General features: G+C 39.8%; 1 protein-coding gene across 2 annotated transcripts in view; it reads left to right on the top strand.

The window, feature by feature from the left end:
* The window catches only part of brip1 (BRCA1 interacting helicase 1), a 95,588-nt gene that overhangs the window by 6,317 nt on the left and 67,860 nt on the right, over window positions 1-21,411 (top strand). For both annotated transcript variants that reach the window (XM_067593822.1, XM_067593823.1), the window contains exons 7-14: window positions 5,654-5,926; window positions 11,654-11,875; window positions 12,135-12,334; window positions 12,434-12,566; window positions 14,656-14,810; window positions 14,914-15,091; window positions 15,379-15,519; window positions 16,405-16,566. In XM_067593822.1, the coding sequence (XP_067449923.1) occupies window positions 5,654-5,926; window positions 11,654-11,875; window positions 12,135-12,334; window positions 12,434-12,566; window positions 14,656-14,810; window positions 14,914-15,091; window positions 15,379-15,519; window positions 16,405-16,566 (1,464 nt within the window). The remainder of the gene's footprint in view (window positions 1-5,653; window positions 5,927-11,653; window positions 11,876-12,134; window positions 12,335-12,433; window positions 12,567-14,655; window positions 14,811-14,913; window positions 15,092-15,378; window positions 15,520-16,404; window positions 16,567-21,411) is intronic.

Below are 21,411 nucleotides of genomic sequence, written 5' to 3'. Positions count from 1 at the left end.
AAAAAGATCTATTGCTCCTCGGACAAAAAGTAATGCTGTGTAACAGGGGCCCTCCTATTGGAAGAACCCAAAGTATCAGTGTCATAAATGACTCTCAGAAACAGAAAAGTGGTTAAGTTTCTCATGGATGAGGCTGGTGGTGTAGATTACATCCACTAATTCTTATTTTATGGTTTCACCATGTCAGCAGTAGATTCAGTATCACCACTGGGTGGCGGTATACACCACCAAATTGTCAAAGGCTGTGGCCAAAATTTTAAAAGTGTCTTGGCTTTAGTCAAACATTGCTGTTATTTTATGTTTGTGCAAAGAAGTGTGTTTATATTAACAGCAAGGTAAGTATATACATGCAAGGTTAAGAAAATAGTATAAAGGCAATATCACTTAAAGAAACTCGGCCACATGTGTGCATGTTTTGTACCCACACAGCTATAATCATTTGATTTCACTTGAACAATTTTGTTTTATTCACGTGGTCATTTTTGCTTATTTAATATGAAGTCAAGCGATCTGATAATTATTCATTGAGAGCTTTTTCAAGACTAACTTCCCTTTTCCCCTCAGAGAGATTTAACACAAAAATGTACAATACAAAACTGGATGTCTTGTAAAATTCATATGCACCATAAAGTAAGAACCACAGTTAGCAGCTTTTATTTCTTTCAGACTCAAAAGCACCAGTTCTCAGTCATTGAAGAGGTGCAAGAGTATTCAGACTTTTGTGCCATGAAAATGTCATATAGCCTTTCAGCTGCTAACGTTCTGCTGTCTGCACTGGCCATTGGTAAAGGAAATCTTAGCATAGTTGAATTGTAAAAAAAAAAAACAACCTTTGAACTTTAATTATCTTCTACAACAAATCATTATGTTTTGTAACCCCTGACATCATTACATCTGCAGCAGCTTTGGCGGTATGTTTTACATTTTTTATGTATTCTATCATATATGTAAGAATGTATCTACTTACCGCTCTAATACAGGTAAGCTGAATACCCTACAGTAGATGTATTATGAAGGTAACCGTGTGGTAATATTAGGGAAAAATTGAAAATTAATTTTGAAAATTAAGTCCTTTTTGTCCATCAGATTTTGATTATATGCCGACCCAGAACATATAAATCATGTTTTTCTATTATTTGAGTATTTTGGCAAAGCTCTTTGTCTAATAGAGCATCTTGTGTGAACCCATTGCTGCAGTCAGAAGCAACCAAAGCAGGTGCATCAAGTAGCAGCATGTTCTTAAAGTATCAAGATGCCGTTGTGGTGAATAATCCATGTGTCTGAGTTCTCTCCAGGCCCAAAAGACCAACAGGTTACCCATAATCATTAGACAGGTTCATCCATAGAATGCTGTTACACTTCTCACAGGAATGATTAAACTCTCAGAACTGCATCGAAACCTGCCACAGGTGTGTGACTTGGATTTGGAGCTGTGGATGGTGGGAGGTGGAAAAAGTGGAGGAGGGAAAGTGAAGTCGAAAAAGCGCGTCCGTCTCTAGTTTCCCTGCAGCTACATGACCTGGGCTCTTTTGTCCCACGAGCGCTGACTGACGGCCTGAATGGGGCCCTTTGAAGCAAGCTCCAGTTTTAATTAAGAGGGTTTGCCTCGCCTGGGCCGCTGATCTGTGAAAGCCACGGGGATAAATATTGAATGGGGTTCACCCGCTGGTTACTGCGCCCGAGGGATAAACAGGTGCTTTGGAGGGCAGATATTTGCCAGGGCCCCTACCTGCACAGTGTGGTCATATCAGGAGGAGGGGGTGTTCGGTGTCATGTCTTCCGAGGTATTGGTTATTGAAGCCCACCCTTATTGGAATGAATTCCAAGCCTTCGAAAGCTGTGGAATGAGTAGCAAATTGGCGTCCAGCGAGAGGCGCCAGTGATACCTAAGTGATCCACTGCCTGCGGCCCCTCAGTGCCCTCTGACTGGCCCCCTGGAGTGTGAGATTTCCATCTCTCAGGTGTTGGCAGGGACTAAAGCAACAGAAGCCTACCTGTGAATATTCTGAGGTGTTCAGTAACACCACTGACCTCTGTTCTGTCAATCCCCACAGTTTTCTCTTTACACGTACACCTGGATGTACAAGTATAGCTGAGGAAACTCAGTAGACCTGTCTTGTACAGTCTACTTTTTAAATGCAGTGTTAATAAGAAAGCAGTTCCCCTAGGTAGTATGTTGTTTGATAGAGAATGCAGAGCATTCTCATTTTGCTTGCGGCACCCAAGCAGCAACACCAGTGGAATTGTCCTACGCTGAAAGAACTGGTATGTTCTTGTTTCAAGCAGAGCTGGCGTCCTGTTTGCCCCCTTTGCCAGTTATCTACATTCCTTTCTAGGGGGTGTCTGCTCTGGGCTGTGGGGCCAGGCTTGAAACCTTGTTGTCCTGGCATCTCGGGAGGCAGGCGCGTAAAAGGATACTCTTGTGTCAGCTGTTTCCTGCTGCAGCTTTTGACAAGGGCCTCTATTCAGCAAGCCCTTCTACACTGCCCCAACCCACCTCTCCTCCCCCCACCTGCCAATGAATAAGTAATTATTGGCCATCTTGGGGCAGGATATTTGGATGGCTCTATTTAATGTGGCAGCAGCAGGTAAGGTGATCGGGCCCAGGGCCCAGGCTGTGGAGCGTAACTGTTCCAGAGGAGAAAGGTAACTTGAACTGGTGTTGGGGCCCTGCAGCACCTCTGTTTATTTTTCACATCGGCTCAGGGCTCGTTATCCCTCTTAACTCTGAGAGACGGCTCTCTAAGGGCTCTCTTTGGCCTACACTCCATCACACATTGTAATATTTGATGGGCAAACATGCTTGGAAAATCTGAGCCTCTGTGTAACCCTAGCTACTTGTTTGTCATCAGAAGTGCTACCTTCTGATCCCCATCATATGTTGTGATGCGTGACAACACATACCATTCATTCTTATTTGGAATCAGTCCGGTAATTTGTTGAGGTTTTAGGGATAAACATGTTTGCCAGACTTGTGGTTTACATTTATTCAATAATAACAAAAAAAATGGTAAATACTTAAAAAAAAAAGAGGCCAGACACTTGTTACAAAAGTTGAAAGATAATACCATGCAGTGGACAAGGTGTGCATATCAGTGTTAACCCTTTATCTGATGCCATTAGCTGTTTGACTATTCAAAGTGCCAGACTGTCAACATAGATCTCCACAGTCCTCAAGGCCTACCTCACAGTAAAACTGACGCTTGGGGCATAACAGGAGGTTACCAACCTGTTGTTTTTCTGATCAGAAGGTAATGATGAATGGGCAGTCTTCTCCCCTTTATCATCTTTATTTATTCACTCAACGTAATTATAGTGGAGACACAGGAGAGAGATATGATTTAATGAAAGAGACTTTCCCACTCTGCAATGGAAGTTAGTGATATAGATCATGAGATATATGATTTTATATTGTAATAACAATATATATCATGCTTTAGTAAAATCATTTTTCTCTTCTACACACTGTATTTTCAGTTTCTACATATATACAGTATGTTTCATTACATTGTTACGTATATGATTAATGATTAATCTCCCGTTAAAACTAGGTGGCTTCACATTTTCACATCTGACTGACAGGAAATCTGAAACAGTCCGGATTGGTTCTTTAAACTAGTGGCATCTCACTGTAAAGGATCTTCCAACACAAAGATGGCAGCTAGAGAAAAGAGAAGAAAATGTTCATTTGAATGATTTTATCCCATCTCATTTGATCTACAGCAAGTCCCTCTACTTTAACTGTCAGTCAAATGTTATAGTGGTTTTTATTTGATTTAAATATTCACAATACCAGAACTATAATCTTAACTGGTTGCCAGTTTGATAAGAAAATGGACTTCAAGATTTGATTTTTTTAAAAAGATGTATGTAGTATTCAGCCAGGTCTAACTGCTACCTATCTGATCTAAGCCTCTTCACTGAAAATATCTTGGATTTTTTTAGAAGGAACAGATCAGTAAAAAAATAATTTAAAGGGTTTTTATGTCTGTGCATCCAAAGGTTTCTCTCCCTCCCTCTCTCTCTCTCTCACTCTCTCTGTGTCTCTCTCTCTCTCTCTCTCTCTCTCTTTTTATTTTAGTGATCATTTTAAAAGTTAACAACAATAATAATATTTGACTATTTATGAGAGTCATTTATCAGGATATGAGAAGCCAGTGATTGGATGATATATGTGAGCCACTAAATGGTCAAAGAATACACCACTTAAAAGAGCTCAACACATTAGCAGGATCAGTTTCATAAGCATTGCCGGCTACACTTCACCTGTGAGCAGGGCAAAAAAGAACACACCACATCACTGGACAGCCAGTTATAAAGCAGCTAGATTTTGTCAGCCGCCACAATGGTGGCCTATCATCTTTCAGGCCCAGAAAAGGTCACCTGGTGCAGAGTGACAGGACACCTTATGTATGGATACAAATTCTTTATGCTTCTCTGTGTGTTTTTCAAAAGAGTATACAAGACAGTCTGTCAGAAAACCTATTCAGGCAGTAGATAATAGTGATGAGTTGGTAGCCTCTTGTATCATTGTACCCTGAAAAGCTAAATGTAATTTAACTTGAGATGATTAAAAAAAAATAACTAACAGCACAGAGGACATATTTCTTTGTTGCATATCTCACTTGATTAGTGTTTGCATGTGATATAGTTATTAGTTGATTATTTACTAGAAACTTTAAAACACACTGATGGAAATCATCAGTCAAGCATTAACATAACAAGATTAGATTTACAATTAGTAATTTATTAACAGTGGCAATATTGAGAAATAAGTACCACTGTTTGTCAGGCCACAGAAATAGATAGTCAGCCAACTTTATCATTAGTTTAGCAATAGTGTGGAGTGGCTAGGTGGTTGGTATCACATTCATGCACATAGATTTGCACAAAAACAAAAAGTGATATGTAGACGTGCTATTTTGGTCCACATACATGTAATGTTGTCTGGATGGTGCAGAGTGGCACGACGTGCACACATTACACCACAAATAAGCAGCCAGATGCACAATGTATTATACAGCTGTGCTTATGTTTGTGGAGATATTGAAACTCCGATCACGTCATTCCACTAACGTTGCTGGTTTTATTTAGCAACACTAATCTGATAAATTTACATAATAACGACTATATGCATTTTAACGTATTTCCGCCACCTTTGTGGAAAGGAGGCCATGACACACAGGATTAATGAGATGAGGTGATTAACAAGAATCACCTGTTAAGTTATGGATCAATGCAGACTGCTTTATGAATATTCCTGCTTGTAATCACAATAAACTGAAATGCGTCTACTAGTTGAGAAGTGTTCAATTCAAATTTCTTATTTATATTTTTAGCCATTGTTCCACCTTTCCTTCACATGTCCTCTAAGTATTTAGTTTGTCAGCGGAGTGACTTTGCTAACAGATGTGGTTCTGAGATGTCTGGTCTCAGCGCAACGCCTAAGACCCAGTTTCCAATCACCCAATTTTTAGCTCCACAGAAAACATCCATCCTCTCTCTACATTATTTAACAAGGAATTATAAAATGAATGGAATTTATAGAGTCAGCACAACAGTAAAGGATTGTATTATCAGCATAAAAATGACAGTTGCTGGTAGTTGCTAGTTTTAAATCACCTCCGTATTTGTTTCTTCTTTCTCCATCCAGCCCCCTGAACCATGCTCACGTTGCCCGTGTTCTTCAGCCAAAGACGATGTGAAGGACAAAGACAAAAACGGCAAAAAGAAGATCCCAAAGATTTTTTTTGGCACACGCACACATAAGCAGATAACGCAAATTGCCCATGAGCTGAAGCGCACCACTTACTCCAGCGTGCCAATGACTATCTTATCCAGCAGAGATCATACCTGTGTCAACCCAGAGGTGGCGCCTCACTCTAACCGCAACGAACGCTGCAAGGACCTGTTGGAGGCCAAAGATGTGAGAATGGACACAAAAACATACGCACACACAATAAAGCTATTTTAAACTGTTACCTTAAAGTAATCTTTATAGTATCAAATACTGTGGACTGTAGACTGATTTAAAGATTATAAGTCTGACAGCAATTGTAAAAAGCCTAAATATACATGGTTTACAATCTGATGTGACAAGTGCTACATTTGTCCATTGCAGTCCATTTGCTGTCTGACTTTCTCAGCCTGTCTGTTGCACTCAGCCCCATGCCCATCGGTTTAACTGAAGACATACATCTTTAAAAACATCAATAATATATAGTCTTATTTATAAAAAAAAAAAATAAAAATAAAAAAAGCTTGGTAATTTCCTAAAACAGCAAGACCACTCAGACAGTAGTAAATAGTGAATTTGTGGATTAATACACCTTTGGAGTTACATCAGGATTTGGCTACACCGTGGTGGTTTTGGTTTTTTCATAAGATTTATTGGAAATAAGAAATATAAAGAATATTTTCAGCCTCATCCTTTAAGGGATTCTTTTCAAACATTTTAACAAAAACACAGTTTTGGGGGATTTTGTAAACTCAAAAATCCAGGTCAGACTTTACTGTGGACACATTACTTTTATTCCATACCATCTGTATGTCTACTTTAGTCCATAGCTCGGGCCAGTTCAATCCCTCCATTTGTCTGCACTGTCTTGCCTCACAATGAACTATTCTGGACTTGAATTGGACTCTTTTGAACCAGGATTGACCTCCATCCAGCTGTGAAAACCAAAACCTAATGATACACAGGGCTTAGGGCTGGGTATCTTTCAAAAATGTTCAATACTGGTACCGATACCTTGACTTCGATACTGGTTCCTGAACAATACTTTTTTCGATACCAATGTCATAAAATCCATTTCAACAAAATGAAAATAACATTACAGTACAAATCTTTAGTTTTATATTTCAGCTCCTTGGCATTTTTACACACTCAAAGCAGTTTCATAACAGAAAAAATATAAACCTATTTACCACAATTACTTTTATACCGTTGACGTCATCAAGCTAATCTTAGCACAACAAACAATTCAACGCATATTGTCAGCTAATGAAGTCTGGATGTGGCACCCAGCATGTACTGTGACTGTAATGACATTCAAACTTACCAACCAGCAAAACTCACTCGTTTTAACGGTTAGTTTTAAAAGAGAAAGTGTGTGGACATAAGTAGTTTTATCACTTTCCTTTATGATAGTTGTTTTGTGTAGTATATTGTCTGTTAGTGCTAGCTGGGTTAACAGCTCAAAATGTAGCAAGTGGAGGCAGCAGCATCTACAGGGGCTTCATCAGTAACGGGAGGTTGGACCAAAACATGTAACCTGCAGGTAAAACAAGATGAAGCTGTATTAAAATATCAAAGATAATGATACTGCCTATCGTTTGACATCAAAACAGCAGTGGTTTGGCAGCTGGTGATAGGCTGCTAACATAGCGAAGCAGTCTCTATGTGACCATAATCAAACATAACAACACAGAAATCCACAGCTAATGTTGGCAGAGCCTCACATGACGCTGTTGTCAGCTGTTCGCAAGCCGTCGACCAACTGCTGTTTTGATGTCAAATGATAGGCAGTATCATTATCTTTGATATTTTAATACAGCTTCGTCATGTCTTACCTGCAGGTTACGTGTTTTGGTCCAACCTCCTGTTAGTGATGAAACTGCTGTAGATGCTGTTGCTGCTTCTGCCATTGCTGTTTATGGTGAGAAGCTACAGCCGGATGTTCCAGACAGCTCCACCCCTGCTGGGTATCGAAATTTGGTACCAAATGACAAGAATTTTTTTTGTAACTCACTAGTATCAAAGCAATTCAGACGGTGCCATCAAACTATCGAAGTTCGGTGCTTAGTCCTATACACTCTTTCCCCATGGAATAACATTTTTTATCCACTAAACACACTAGCTGGTAAATTGAAATATAAAACAGACACAAAATGTTGATCTAAATTGATTTCTCTCCCTCACATATACTCCCTTGACCTTTCACCATTATGTACTGTGAAGGAACCTTTGCTATAGAGTTTATTGTACAGTTGTAACACAAGCCCACAAGTAACTGCTAAGTCCAGACAAAACTCCTTCAACAGTGTAACCTCAGAGCAGCAATTATGCTGCAACAATATCCACAATTGGTCCAGCAGACTCTTTTTGACACACTAAAATGTCAAGAGCCATTGAGTGAGACATGAGACACTTGTAACCCCCCATACTGTCCTAAAGTTGAGGCGCCTACTGTAATGAGGACAATTATGCTGTCATTGGAGGTGTTTGCCTCCCATGGCAATCATCTCACTTTGTCACATGAAATAGGTGGCCCAGTCATAACCCCACAGTAGAGTGGGTGTCACTAATGCTCTGTCTCTTCATCACCTCAGGGTCTGTCTAGTCAGCGTCAGGTTACGACACTGTACAGACACAGTGATTCATACACAGAAACACAGATCATTTGGCTAAGAGTGTCTTCAATCAAAACACCTGCCCTCCATTTTAACAGAGCTGTAAGCTGTCCATACTTTCCTAAAGGTGGCTGCGTGGCTGCTAATCCCCCCAACTCCCCTTTCACTAAGCACACAGGGTTCAGTGTCAGCAGAGTGTCCAAGCTTAGCACATCATTGTGAGAAGGCCACCATTTCATCCAGAGATGATTACTGTGTCTGGAGGTTACTGAGTCCAACAATGTACAGTACCTGTGTGACAGTGTCACCTCAAGCTGTTAAAATTCATAAAGAACAGGGTGGGACATCTAAAGAAGGCACCTCTGCTGACACAGTAATTGATGCTTAGTACATGAGATGCTGTTTCTTCACACATCTAGTACATTCAATATATGAGTGTCAGGACATATACACTAAGGTCAAAGTGGAAACCAAAGAGAAAAGAAGAAATTAAACAACCCAATTGTCTCTGAAATATTATCAAGTTCATATGATACATATGTTATACTTTGTGGATTACTGGTGACTACAGAATGGGAAGCTGTAGATTCTGAAGACTGTTACCTCTATCAATGTTTTTCTGAAGATCAAAGCTATTAGTTGATAATGTGTATGGATTTTCAATTGTAATAACAAAACATTGGATGGACATTCATGCTCCCCAGAGGATGAATCCTATATATTTCTCTAATCTCCTGACTTTTGCTCTAATGTGCCAGCATGAGGTTGACATTTGTGGGTTTGAGTGAAATGTCTCAATGACTATTGGATGGATTGCTACATACATCCATGGTGCCTAGAGGATGAATCCTAATGACTTTGATGATCCCCTGACTCCTTCTGTAGCACATGACATCAGACTATTACAGCTTTTTTCCGCTATGGGAACTTAACGACCCTTAACGTGAAGCTTCCCATAACCTGAACATTTGAGAAAGCGCAAAGGTGGTCCGCTCTGCCTTGCTTTTCCATTGTATTTTACAAGCTGGGAAGGATTGGATGATCATTGAAAACCTGGGTCAACGGCTACAAGTTCAGTTTTGGGTTGCTAAGTCATGTTAATGGAAAACACCATTAGTCCAACGTTAGTCTTGTTCAAACCAGGATTGATGTATGTCATTAAATAGGCTACAATGGGACCGACTACATAATGTTTTCTCACTTTTACTGTAGGTACAGTGGAAATGTACTGTGAGGTGGTTGTTAATGCTTGATCTCCTTATTTGGTAAGAAATTGTTGACTGCACATTACTCCCTCAATTCTTGGCCTGTAGTTAAAATTCTTTCATCATTTTAATCTCTCAATTCATTTGCTCCAATGGTCTTCTGCTCTAAAAATGTCAAATTTAGTCTCTTTTTCTCAATTTTCTCAAAAGCTTATTTTCGAGAACTCGTCAGAAACCATTGGGCGAACTGTCCCGAAACTTAGACAGAATCATCTACTGACTTTTCTGATCAAAAGTTATCAAAGAAATTTCAATACATCAATCTGTTTTGAAATTATACATTTTTAGACCTGTGTCTTTAAGTTAAATTTCACATCAACACTCATAAATCAAAATTGGCTTAAGCCATGGTAACCAAACTTGGTGCTTGTGTTCGGATGCTAGATCTGAGCTTTGCTACGCAGTCCTGGGATATTCTGCCACTAGGAGGTGCCACAAATGAGAAAGGTTTATATCTTGTAATCGGCTGCACGGATTCATATGAAATTTGGTTAGTACCACATAGGTTGATTACTCAGTCAATGCACAAAATATGGTAATTTCCAATTTTTGAACACATTTCACAAAAATATTTGACAATACACCCGAGAAAAGCAGGTTGATGTGTGAGTTTTTTTCAGAATTGTATCCCCAACAGTTAAATTGTTGTGAATTCTTTTAGGTTTTATGACGTCCCTCTCTCTGCCTTCTGCTTGTGAGGTTGGTTTGGTTTCCTGGCTCAGGAGCTGGTGGGCAGGGTTGGAGAGGGCATCAGGAAACTACCTGCACCTGGGTAGTTGTGGCATCCTTGTTAACCTGTTTCTCTTGTCTTCCTCCCAGGCCTCCAACAGCCAGATGGGTTAGGGTTTTGTGTTTTGTTTCATGCATCACACACACTTCATTCATCCAACTTATTCACTCTCATTGACTTCAATGCAGTACTTTAATGTATGCACAACTAAGTTAATGTTTAGTGTCAACTAAACTGTGTTCTCCTGATGGTCTAGTGGCCTAAACACAAGCTGTATAACTGTAAGGTCACCAGTTCAATTTGCACAAAGCAAATTTCATGAAAATATCAGAAAACATTTCTTTGTTGATAACAATCTTGTGATCAGTCTTTTAGCTATTTATCTATAAATCTGGAATTTAGTATTTGAACTTCAGCTACATAAAGTCCTATAGACTTCCGTTGTACTCAACTTTGAGGTTGTGAAAACTAAAGACAGTGTGTTTACCAGCAGAGCCGATTGTCCAGGGGTTAAGCTGCTGACTATGATACAAAAGTCCAGGGTCCAAATCCCCGGGTGGGCAAGTCCTACTTGGCAACAATGTAGCAAGTCATGCATGTTGTATATTTTCAAGTGCTTATTGAGGTCATATTAAGTCAAAGGTTGCCTATTTTGACCCTGTGAAGAAAAACAACAATGTAAGATCTAGGAACACCAAAAATTGGCAGGTGGATTTCAAATTCTACCCACTACTCGGGCACATATAATGACACTCACTGACCTCAAAGTGATGCTGTAATAAGCGAGTTTACATTTTTACAATTTCTCAAAGAGCTTGGCCTAGAATCAAAATTCTTTCATCATTTTAATCTCTCAAGTCATCTGCATCTGGTCTTCTGCTGTTTTTCACAATTGGCTTGCACCCTGATTATTGCAGCTTTCAGCTCTATTTAATATTTTTTTTGTTGTAGTCCTCCTTGTTGGGATGTTAGGATGCATCTGTGTGACCAGTCACAAATGAAAGCACTGTCAGCAACCACTGAAAATACTTGAAACGTGCATTTAGTATTACTTCCCGAGCAGTGCCAGAATTTAGTTCCAGGACCCTGTCTCCAAAGTGGTCGTAGAACAGCAGAAACAAAAGTAGGAACAAGTGATCCAAAAAAAAAAGTTATCTGCCAAAAGTAATTGTACTTGTATGATTCTGACTTGTTTGTTTCCAGTCCCTAATAAACAGTCAATAGACAGCAGTATCATACATTGGTCTAACTCTATTTATCATTATCTAATTTTTCTGTATCACTAAAAAATGTGTCTATATTTCAGGGCCGTTCATGCCGTTATTACCACGGTGTCCAGAGGATGCGGGACCAGGGCACACTGCAGTGGGTCCATGGACTCCATAAAGCCTGGGACATTGAGGACCTAGTCTCTTTGGGCAGACGGATCCGCTCGTGCTCTTACTATGCTGCTCGGGAACTTATGGAGGGTGCCTACATCATCTTCTGTCCGTATAACTACCTGCTTGACCCGATGATCAGAGAGAGTGTGAGTAGACTTTGGAAAAGAAGGTAGGGGGAATTTAGGGAGGGATAGACTCATGAATGGACAGATGTATAATGGTGGAAGATGGATGGGACTGTTACTGGTTTAAAAATATGCCACAGTAAACATAATACACCTGTTATTACACAAATTCAAATTTTAAGTATCTTGGTAACTGGCAGATCATACAGCATGTAGAGTTTAGGAATTAACCACTCCTTTTCTCTCCTTCATCACTGCTTTCAATCTCCTCCTCTACCAGATGGAGATCAACCTTGCAGGCCAGATCTTGGTGCTGGACGAAGCCCATAACATTGAGGACTGTGCAAGGGAGAGTGCCAGCTTCACGTTAGACCACAAGAGTCTGCTGATGTGCAGAGATGAGCTTGACGGCATGGTCAACAATAAAATCAGATGCCCTGAACATGAGTCCCTTAGGGACTTCTGCTATAGCCTGATCAAGTCAGTGACTTAGTGATTCAGTGACAAAATTATGCTCATATGTGGCTCTCATGATTTGAATAGATATTTACTCCGGTTGTCTTTTTGTTTATGGTGTAGCTGGATCCAGGAGAGCCAAGGCCTGATGTCTGAACGGGGATATGAGAGTGCCTCTAAAGTCTGGAGTGGGAAGGATGTACTGGGCATTTTCCACGGCCTTGGTATTACTGCTGAAACCTTTAGCATTCTGAAGGTACACCAGCTATCTTACTTGTAGACTTGAGGTTTACCTCATGCTTACCCGCAGATCCCACCAGGTGTGTCTGCGTCACGTTTGATTCAACACGGTTTTGTTCCATCCTCCACATGGCATCCTACCCCACCAGGAGTGTTTCAAAAGCGAAGCATTTTGACTGTGGTCAAGCCATCCACCTTTTAAATTCAGTTGCATTGCTTCTATAGTAATTACGGCAGCCAAGTCAACCCTACCCTTTACCTACCATCATTACTGCAGTAGTAGCGCAACTAAAGTGCCTGTTTTTATTGGTCATTTTCCTTGATTTTTGTGTTTCTACAATGGGAAAGTAGGCTAAGTAGTTAAATGATTTCTTCATTTGTCTGTTTTAATTGTATTTATTGTTGATATACGATCAGGAGTCTGCATGATGTGTCTTATTTTGAAAATTGAACGGATGCTCTATGCTGTTTCTGTGTCTGACCTCCCGCCCAGCTCAATATGCTCTGTACAGCTTGACGTGGCCTCCGTCAAAAATAGACGGGGCGCGTATCTTTAGCGCAGTGGAGAGGAGAGCCGCCTCTGGGACGCTTCTAAAATGTGCTGCGGTGCGCCTGGTGGGATCACAAGCATTGACTAGAGTGGCCGCGATCAGCTCCAGTGGCTGCATCGGAGCTGAAACGTGACACAGCAGTTAGCAGCTCTGCTTAACTGAGATATCAGCCCAGTTCCAAACCTTTTCAATCCACAAGCTTTAAGGCCTGGTCACACTAGCACTTTAAATAGTGAAATTTCGCAACAAATTCAGTTCATTTCAGTGGAATAACTGATCAGTAGATTCGCTCATGGGACTATGTAAATCAGTGCAAATTTTTTCACATTGAGTTCAACTTTGGTGAATTTTGACATGCAAATTAGCTAGCTTATTAGCTGTGTTGTGCCATTTACTTTTATTTAACCTTCTCTATTGCAGTAAAAATTGTTTCCTTCATCAACAACTTTTTATTGAATGAAATAATGTCCATTGGTGAACAAAAAGCCAGGGGTAAGACAACAGAAGAATGGGAAGCTCCAGGAGCTGTTGTGACTGACTAGTGCTAGCCCAGCCAGACCGTATTATAACAGGTGTTACCTGTTAATACGCACAACAGCACTGTTGGACCAAATCAACAGATTTAGAAATTACATGCATCACAAACAAGTACATATGATGCTGGTTAGTGAGCTGTGTGTTTATTCTTGTAGGAAGAATTTGTCTCGTTGTCAACGTGTATGTATGCGAGTCTGTAAGGGAGGACATTAGAAAGGGGCAATCATGACATGACCCCTTCCTACACCTTCTTTAGACAATGTACTACTTGCTGGGTTTTCATTGGTTATCGCTTTAGGCTGAACTTGTGAAGCTATCTGTGTTGGATTTAGTGGGAAAACTATTGGTTTATTCTTTGGTGAAGAGGGACAGTGTGTGACAATACCGAGGCCTGACCCAGCCTAACACCAAGAAGAAAAAACAGAGAAAAAGCCCAGTATTTGCAGGAGCTCATATAGTGCCAGTTTTATCATGTCACTCAATTCAGGCATTCTGCACTGTGATATGCATGTGTTTAGCATTAGAGACCTAACAGAAAATTATGGCCCTGTATGAATATTTCTGGCTTTGGCAAATCCTAGGTTTTAATTGCCAAGTAGAAATGAATGTCCATAATGCTAAAAATATTAAAACCACAGTTTCTCTACACCATAACAATAAAAAGATGTTTTGAAGGTGGGTGTGAATTTTGTAAAGATGTATTATGAGGTTATGAAAATTAATACATCCCTCAACTTTTTCACTTTTATTGTCTTCAGAAAAATCACTTTGTCATGGATGGAAAGGGGAAAAAACAGGTTCATGGGAAGTCTAGTCCTCATTTTTCACACGAGCACCTGCAGTACCACTGTTCAGCTTAAATGTGGATGCATTTATTTATGGAAAACATATTAAAAAAAACAGCAAATAATGTTATATTTCTATTTTAATATGTACTGCATGTTTTTATTTGGATGCAGTTTTTCTATAATAAGAATATTTCCCATGAATCTCTTCCACTGTCTTTTTCTGTGACAGAAAAACTTGGCAGCAGTATTGGAGAAGGAGGAGCGTGTTGGTTTTGTTAATGGTAAAGAGGACATGGTACAGGTCCCAACCATCAGCTCATCGACCTCCACTGTCCTCAAAAGCCTCTTCATGGTGCTGGACTTCCTCTACAGGGACAACTGCAGGTCAGAGACGACCCAAAGAAGAAGTCCTGTCAGTGTACTGGATGAACTATTTTATAGGTTATAGAATTTAAGAGTAGCTTACTTCTGCTCTGTGTGTCTGTAGGTTTTCTGAAGACTACCGAGTCGCTCTGCAGAAGAGCTACGCTTGGACAAACCAGGTCCCACCTGACATCCCTGATGCCCAGGGCTTCATTGTCAGGCAACGCCGCAGACAACGCCAGAGTGTCCGAGTCAAGGCAGAAGTCCTGACTCTAAGCTTCTGGTGCCTCAACCCTGCTGTGGTGAGAGGTTAGACGTGGTAGACCCTGCCATGTAGGCCAGATCATTTTCTTGTATATCATCTAGTTCTATAAACTTAAAGACTATGTTAGACCCTGCCATGTGAGAGGAATCTGATGGGGTCTGAAATTAAAGTATATGGCACATAATATGTCAATAAAAATAAAGACTTTTCCCTGTTCCTCAACCTCCATTGAGCTATTGTGCCCCCTTTACATTAAATGCTTATAGCAATTTTAGATTACTGCTGAATCACCTGTTAGATGTTAATTGTGTCCGTATCTCCCAGGCCTTTTCTGATTTAAGTGGGGCAGTGCGCAGCATTGTGCTGACATCAGGAACCTTGTCACCTATGGGGTCCTTCTCCTCAGAACTTGGGGTGGAATTCTCCATCCAACTGGAGGCCAACCACGTTATCAAAAAGTCCCAGGTCAGTATGTTTACCCATGTCACTGAGACTCTGAGAATATGGCAGCTCAAGTCTCATTTTATGTATGTTCCTTGTTGAGGTCTCCCGAGTGTGCAGAGGTGTAAGTTTAGCCAAAATATTGTCATACCCATTGCTTCCCTAAATTTAATGTATAAATTGCAAACTTTCTCTCTTTTCATCTTTCAAAGTTGAAAATCTTAGATCACTATAGTACAAAATGAAACTTTTTAGCATAACAGAAAATATACCTGGTTTAGTCATATCAGTAGAAATTAATACTACAGTACAAATGTATCAGTTCACTATTAATGCAGATAAATTACAATTGATGTCAATTACAGATCCTCTGATTGAAGTCAAAGGTGCTCAGTGATGCAGTACAAGAGAAACTTGTACTTTCACTCTAAAACTAATTATTTAATAAAAATGAAAATGCACGTCTTCAGGAACCATCATTTATAATCTATCAATCATGCTTACATGTTTAAAAGTAGAGTTGGTTTGAGTGTCTGTATATCAGGAACTGGTTAAACTGTGATTACACCTGTTTACTGGTGAGGGTTTGTTGGTACACACGTCAGAATTGTTTCTGAATGTAAATCTATGTACATTTCTCCTCTACATTCTCAATTAATTGGATTCTATGCATAGAAATGAGCATAGGGATGGTTTAATCACACAATGGTGCATTGATAAATGAAGCCCCATGTCTTCAGAAGGAATCAGAAATCAAATACTAAGGATTTTTGACAGTCCAGTTATACATAGCCTTGATGACTCAGCTACATTCAGTAGCTTTTAATTTGACCATGTTCTCTCCCATGTAAGCAGATAATATGAAATATATTGATAATATTATGTAATATACAGTGTTCCTCTTTGCAGGTGTGGGCTGGCACTGTTGGTGCTGGACCCCAAGGCAGAAAACTGTGTGCCACCTTCCAACATGCTGAAACGTATGCCTTCCAGGATGAGGTCGGTGCCCTCCTGCTGCATGTCTGCCAAGTTGTGGCTAAGGGTGTGCTCTGCTTTTTGCCTTCTTACAAGGTAAATATACCACTAACACATACTCAACTTAAACAGTGAGCCATGAAATGACTGGTCTGAAGGGAATATTGAAGTCATTCATCTGTCACATGTGCCATTTTACAATTGTTTGTTTTTGATTGTTACAAAATAGGAATAGGTTTTGAGAATTACACTGGTCGGCCCCTAAGGGTGTGGTGCAACAATTACAAGCTTAATGCCAGTTTTGGATCACATTTTCAGCAGTACTTGCTCAACTTACTTAACTCTTGGACCCTGAGGGTATGCTATTAGGAAAAACAGTCTTTGTGTCGTCATTTGTAAGTCTGTAAATTTGTCATCTTTTATGAAGTGCCACAAATCCTAGAAAAAAATTCAAATAGCCCTAAAAAATCATTTCTGTAAAATATTTGCTGTCTTCAACCTTGTGTGATTTTATACACATGGAATGCCCAGACACAACACAACAGTTCTTTTTACAATTTTTCATTGTTATAGCTGAATTTAAGTTTTGATAATGTTCATTGATACACAATGTATACTGTTCTTACTTGTGTAAAGTAAATGCTCACCCCCACCATGCATCTTTATATACACCCAACCTTATTAATTACATTGTAATGTAATGGCGGCAGAGAGTTTGCTGTTGCAACACTAATTTTCACATCTTACCACTGGGAGGAGCTGGAGACCACATATTAGAGTCATGTCCAATGCTTTGTTGTATGAAGATATTTGTACATACAACTTGTTTCATACAGTTTTTAAGCCTACACTGGATTCCAATAGTTCCCACTGCTAAGAAGAAGCAGCTGCTGGTGGTGTCATATGTTACAGTAGATCACTACTAATCAATAGAGGTAATTGTCAGGTACTTGTTAAATGCAGTCATCCTCTCAGAACTGTATCCTCTTTCAGTTAATAAGGGCACTCCTGAGAGCACACTCATAGACACTTTGTCCCCCTTTGTTTGTTATACGTTTTTGTTCATGCATAATGAATGTCCACTGTAGCTTAGTTGTCACATTAGCTTACAAAAGGCCAACTGGATTTCAGTTATCATTGTGCGTGTTTGTCCACATTGCATGTGTTACATGTAACTTTGGTCAGTTGGAAATGATGGTCAATTAACCTACTTACTGTGGGAAGCACAGTACTTACCAGCTGCCCCTTTCCCACTTTAACACTCCTTATCATAAAGTACGCTTAAAGTCCCCCTCTACTCAAAAATATATATTTTATACACATCTTAAAATGGGTCTGGAGGGGATCTTTAAACTGTTAAACATTTTGTGCTGCAAATGATTATGATTACGCTGAAGGACCCCTGCTTCTTGCTGCAAATGAATTATTTGTTTTTAATCACTGACATTTTTGTCCTTCATTACCTTCATTAAAAGGACCAAGGTTGTAGGAGTAATCCATGCTTAAGTAAATATAATTGATCTGAAGAAAGAGGCAGTGTGAAAGAGTGGTCCTCAACCATGAATATTTGTACCCACTCCCACACATTAGGAAAAATATTAAGTGTGTAAATTAACATTAAAAATATATTATCTTAACCTTTTGCTGTGCCATGCTACAAAAATACCTTATGCCTTCTTTATCATGAAAAATTCTAAAATCTCTACAAACTTGGTAGACATCAGCAACAGTGAAAAGGCTGCCCTCCTCTTCCTAACACACTGTGACTGTGTGTCAGCGACTAACTATAAATCTTTGAAGCTCATGGTATGTACAAAGCATTTTGGATTTTCTAAACAGCCTCTCCGCCTGTTATAACCTACTCTCACATCCTGTTTCAACTGGACACACGATGAATTATGGAAGTCAGGCATCACTGACATACAGGACTGTTTTCCCGTGATGACTCAGTTCAAGAGGACACACAATTTTCGGTCAAATGGAGATCCACCACAGTTTTTTTTGCCCTTGGCAGATTTTGTTTTTGCCTCTGGCATATTTGCGTGGTTCATGTTGGACTTGTATTTTATTGTGTCACATGCAGCGATCATTGGTTTGATTTCTCTGCAATCTTTGTTTGCTTGCTATCCATTTGTGCTCTCAAACAGCTGATGACACTGACATCCACATTGTTAGGGAAAGCTAAGACTCGAGGCCTTGTTGTTTTCTCATTTTACCTTTTTTGTCAGCCTGCAATGCCAGCCAAGGAGCGTCTATGAGCTGTGGGATGTTTTTTTATTATTGATAGCCATGTAGGAGTCTTCTATCTCTCTCTCTATGCTGATGCATAAATATTTAATCTGCAGTCAGCTCTTAAAGATGAGGAGATGAGGGGATATGAAGGACTAGGGTATTAATTGGAGCCCATGGAGGCCTTGTTGGTGCCACTGAGTCCCGTCTGCATGGTGATGTGTGTGTGTGTATGTTGGCAACACAGAGAGGATAGGTCATCTCCAGACATCCCTGTTCAGTGTGTCTAGGTGATGGCTATCAGCTCCTTATACACAGCTGGCTCTGTGATAGACAGAGAGAGCAGTGAGGCAAAAAGGGTCAAAGGGTTATCCCTCAAGGGTTTATTTGCTGCCCTCACATGCACACACATAAAGTCAAAAGTGCGCAGCACGATACACTGACACTGTTTAAGTTGAGTTATATTATCTTCTTACAGCACATAAAATGAAAGCAATTAAAATTTGTAATAAAATCAATACAAATCTGATTTTCACTATCACTAATGTAATTGTGTCTTTTTGGGTTGGGGTTGTGAAATTAATTGCATTTATATCTCTGTAGCTGTGGTGGTTATTTCCCAGGAATAACCTTAGTGCACTACAGTCAGGTGAGTGCAAATAAAACTTGAGTGTTTGGCATTAGTACACAGCTCAGTACATTTCTTTTTAAGATACGTTGGACACAAGTATGCCCATAATCATGGACACACACATGCTTTCCCAGAGAGGGTGCACCAGTGTTGTGGTTTTGTAGCACTTTAGCCTCAACAGCCCCCTAGTTAATGCCCATTAAAACCACAATGGGGCCTGTCGTCTGGTCCCAGCTGCCAAAGGAAGGGACCAATGCTCCACAGGAGAGGGGGACTGATGGTTTATTAAAAAAAAAAAGTAGGGTTTTGCAGAGGTGAAAAGATGGCAGGGAATACAAGATGCTTTTAAAGGAGACTGAGATAAGGGCCATTAGGTGATGTCGCCTCACTGTCTGTGTGAAGACGCACCCAGAGCTGGCGCCTGGGCTCTGCCGAGCATGTGTCAAATCAAAGTCAGACCGGACTGCAGGGTGAATACCCACCAGCACGCACTGTCCCCGGCAGCTCAGGGGTATCTGAAGCAGCACACAGCTCCAGAAGTACTTTTATCTCCAAGTGAGACTGTTTCTGTCTGTTTGTGAGCAGATTAGATTCATGGGTCAATTTTCCCAGTGTAGCATATCCCTCCTGAATTTCTTTCAGAGCCAAAGTGATGTTTTATATGTGTTTTTACAGTGGAAACTTCAGGGTTACTGCTGTTTGACTAAGCTGGAACTTTTTTGGCGGCTTAGTTTAAGACTACCAGGATTCATGTCAAATGGAGCCTCAGTCATCTGCTTGTTCAGAAATCTCCTTCAACCATAATAGCTGTAATTTCTTGCTGTTGACGCATTTGAAATACAATGAACCTTAATGTAGAAACTTTACAGATCACCTAAGACTCAATTTCATAATAATGCCAATGCTCACATTTGAGAAACTGAAAATAGTGAATCTTCGGCATTTTTAATGATAAATAACTTGATTAACTAAATGATTCATTGATCATCAATCAATATCAAAATATTTGGCAAATAATTTTCTGCCGGTTGTTAAACTGATTAATCAACTCATTCATCACTAAAATCATTATCTGATAAACTGAACAGTTTTTAAGGTCTGCAGAATATTTAAACTGCAATGTTTTCACAAAGTGAATGTAACAAAGTGATATTGCATTATCAGGATTATTTTAACCTAATTTAAAAGGTAAAAATGTTATTACATATTGCCATGTTATCTGGCATTTCAGTGTAGATCCTATTCATTCAGTGTAGAACAGTGTTTGCAAAGATTATTGTATTCATATGCACAATAAAGACAGTGATATATTTTCAATGTGGCCAAATAATTTCCAAGGATGCTTCATGGAAATAAGAATGTAAATTGGAATTGGAATTCATTGCAGGGAAAATTAGGGATGTCCTTGAAATAAAAACTCTGACTAATATTAATTGATTGTTCATTTATTATTTTCAACTTTACTCAAAATACATGTTGAGTCGTATGCTTGCCTGTAGACAAATTTCACATTTTTCCATGTTCAGCTGACCTGCTGTGCGCTGACTATAAGACTCTCTAGCTTATGCTAGCACTTTATTGGGATTAATTAATTGGAAGTGTAGAAATGGACCGTTACCTCTGTTTTTATCTTAATAAATACCAAATTACTGTTCTTTTCAGGGAACTTTAAATGGGACTGTGAATGGAAAATGTTTCCGAACACATACTTTATATCCTACTCTGTTCTGGTTCCTATTTCTTTCTTTGGCGATTTAAAGAGAAGAAAAGGAACTCATCAGTGACTATCGTCTTCTCTGGGCAGCAGGCAGCATTTTTGCAGCATCCCGTTGTCACCACCAGTGTGGCTGGGATGTGTAGAGCAGATGACAAGGGAAGAGTAGCAGGCCAGAGGTGGCAGGTGGCTTCTTGCCACCAGTCTTGGCGTGATGGTTGCTGTGATATTTTGAGGCTGAATAATTTACACCGCAACAACACATCTCCCCTCGCCACTGCGAAATGTGGCTCCTGGCTGCATGTTTCATTAATGCCATCGCCTCCAAACCCCTTCCATAATTCAGAGGCACTAGAGGAGCTGCGAT

The sequence above is a fragment of the Thunnus thynnus genome, chromosome 7 (genome assembly GCF_963924715.1).
Source record: "Thunnus thynnus chromosome 7, fThuThy2.1, whole genome shotgun sequence".
NCBI lineage: Eukaryota > Metazoa > Chordata > Actinopteri > Scombriformes > Scombridae > Thunnus > Thunnus thynnus.
Note: the sequence above shows the minus strand (reverse complement) of the source record. Positions and strands in the feature narration are given on the sequence as shown.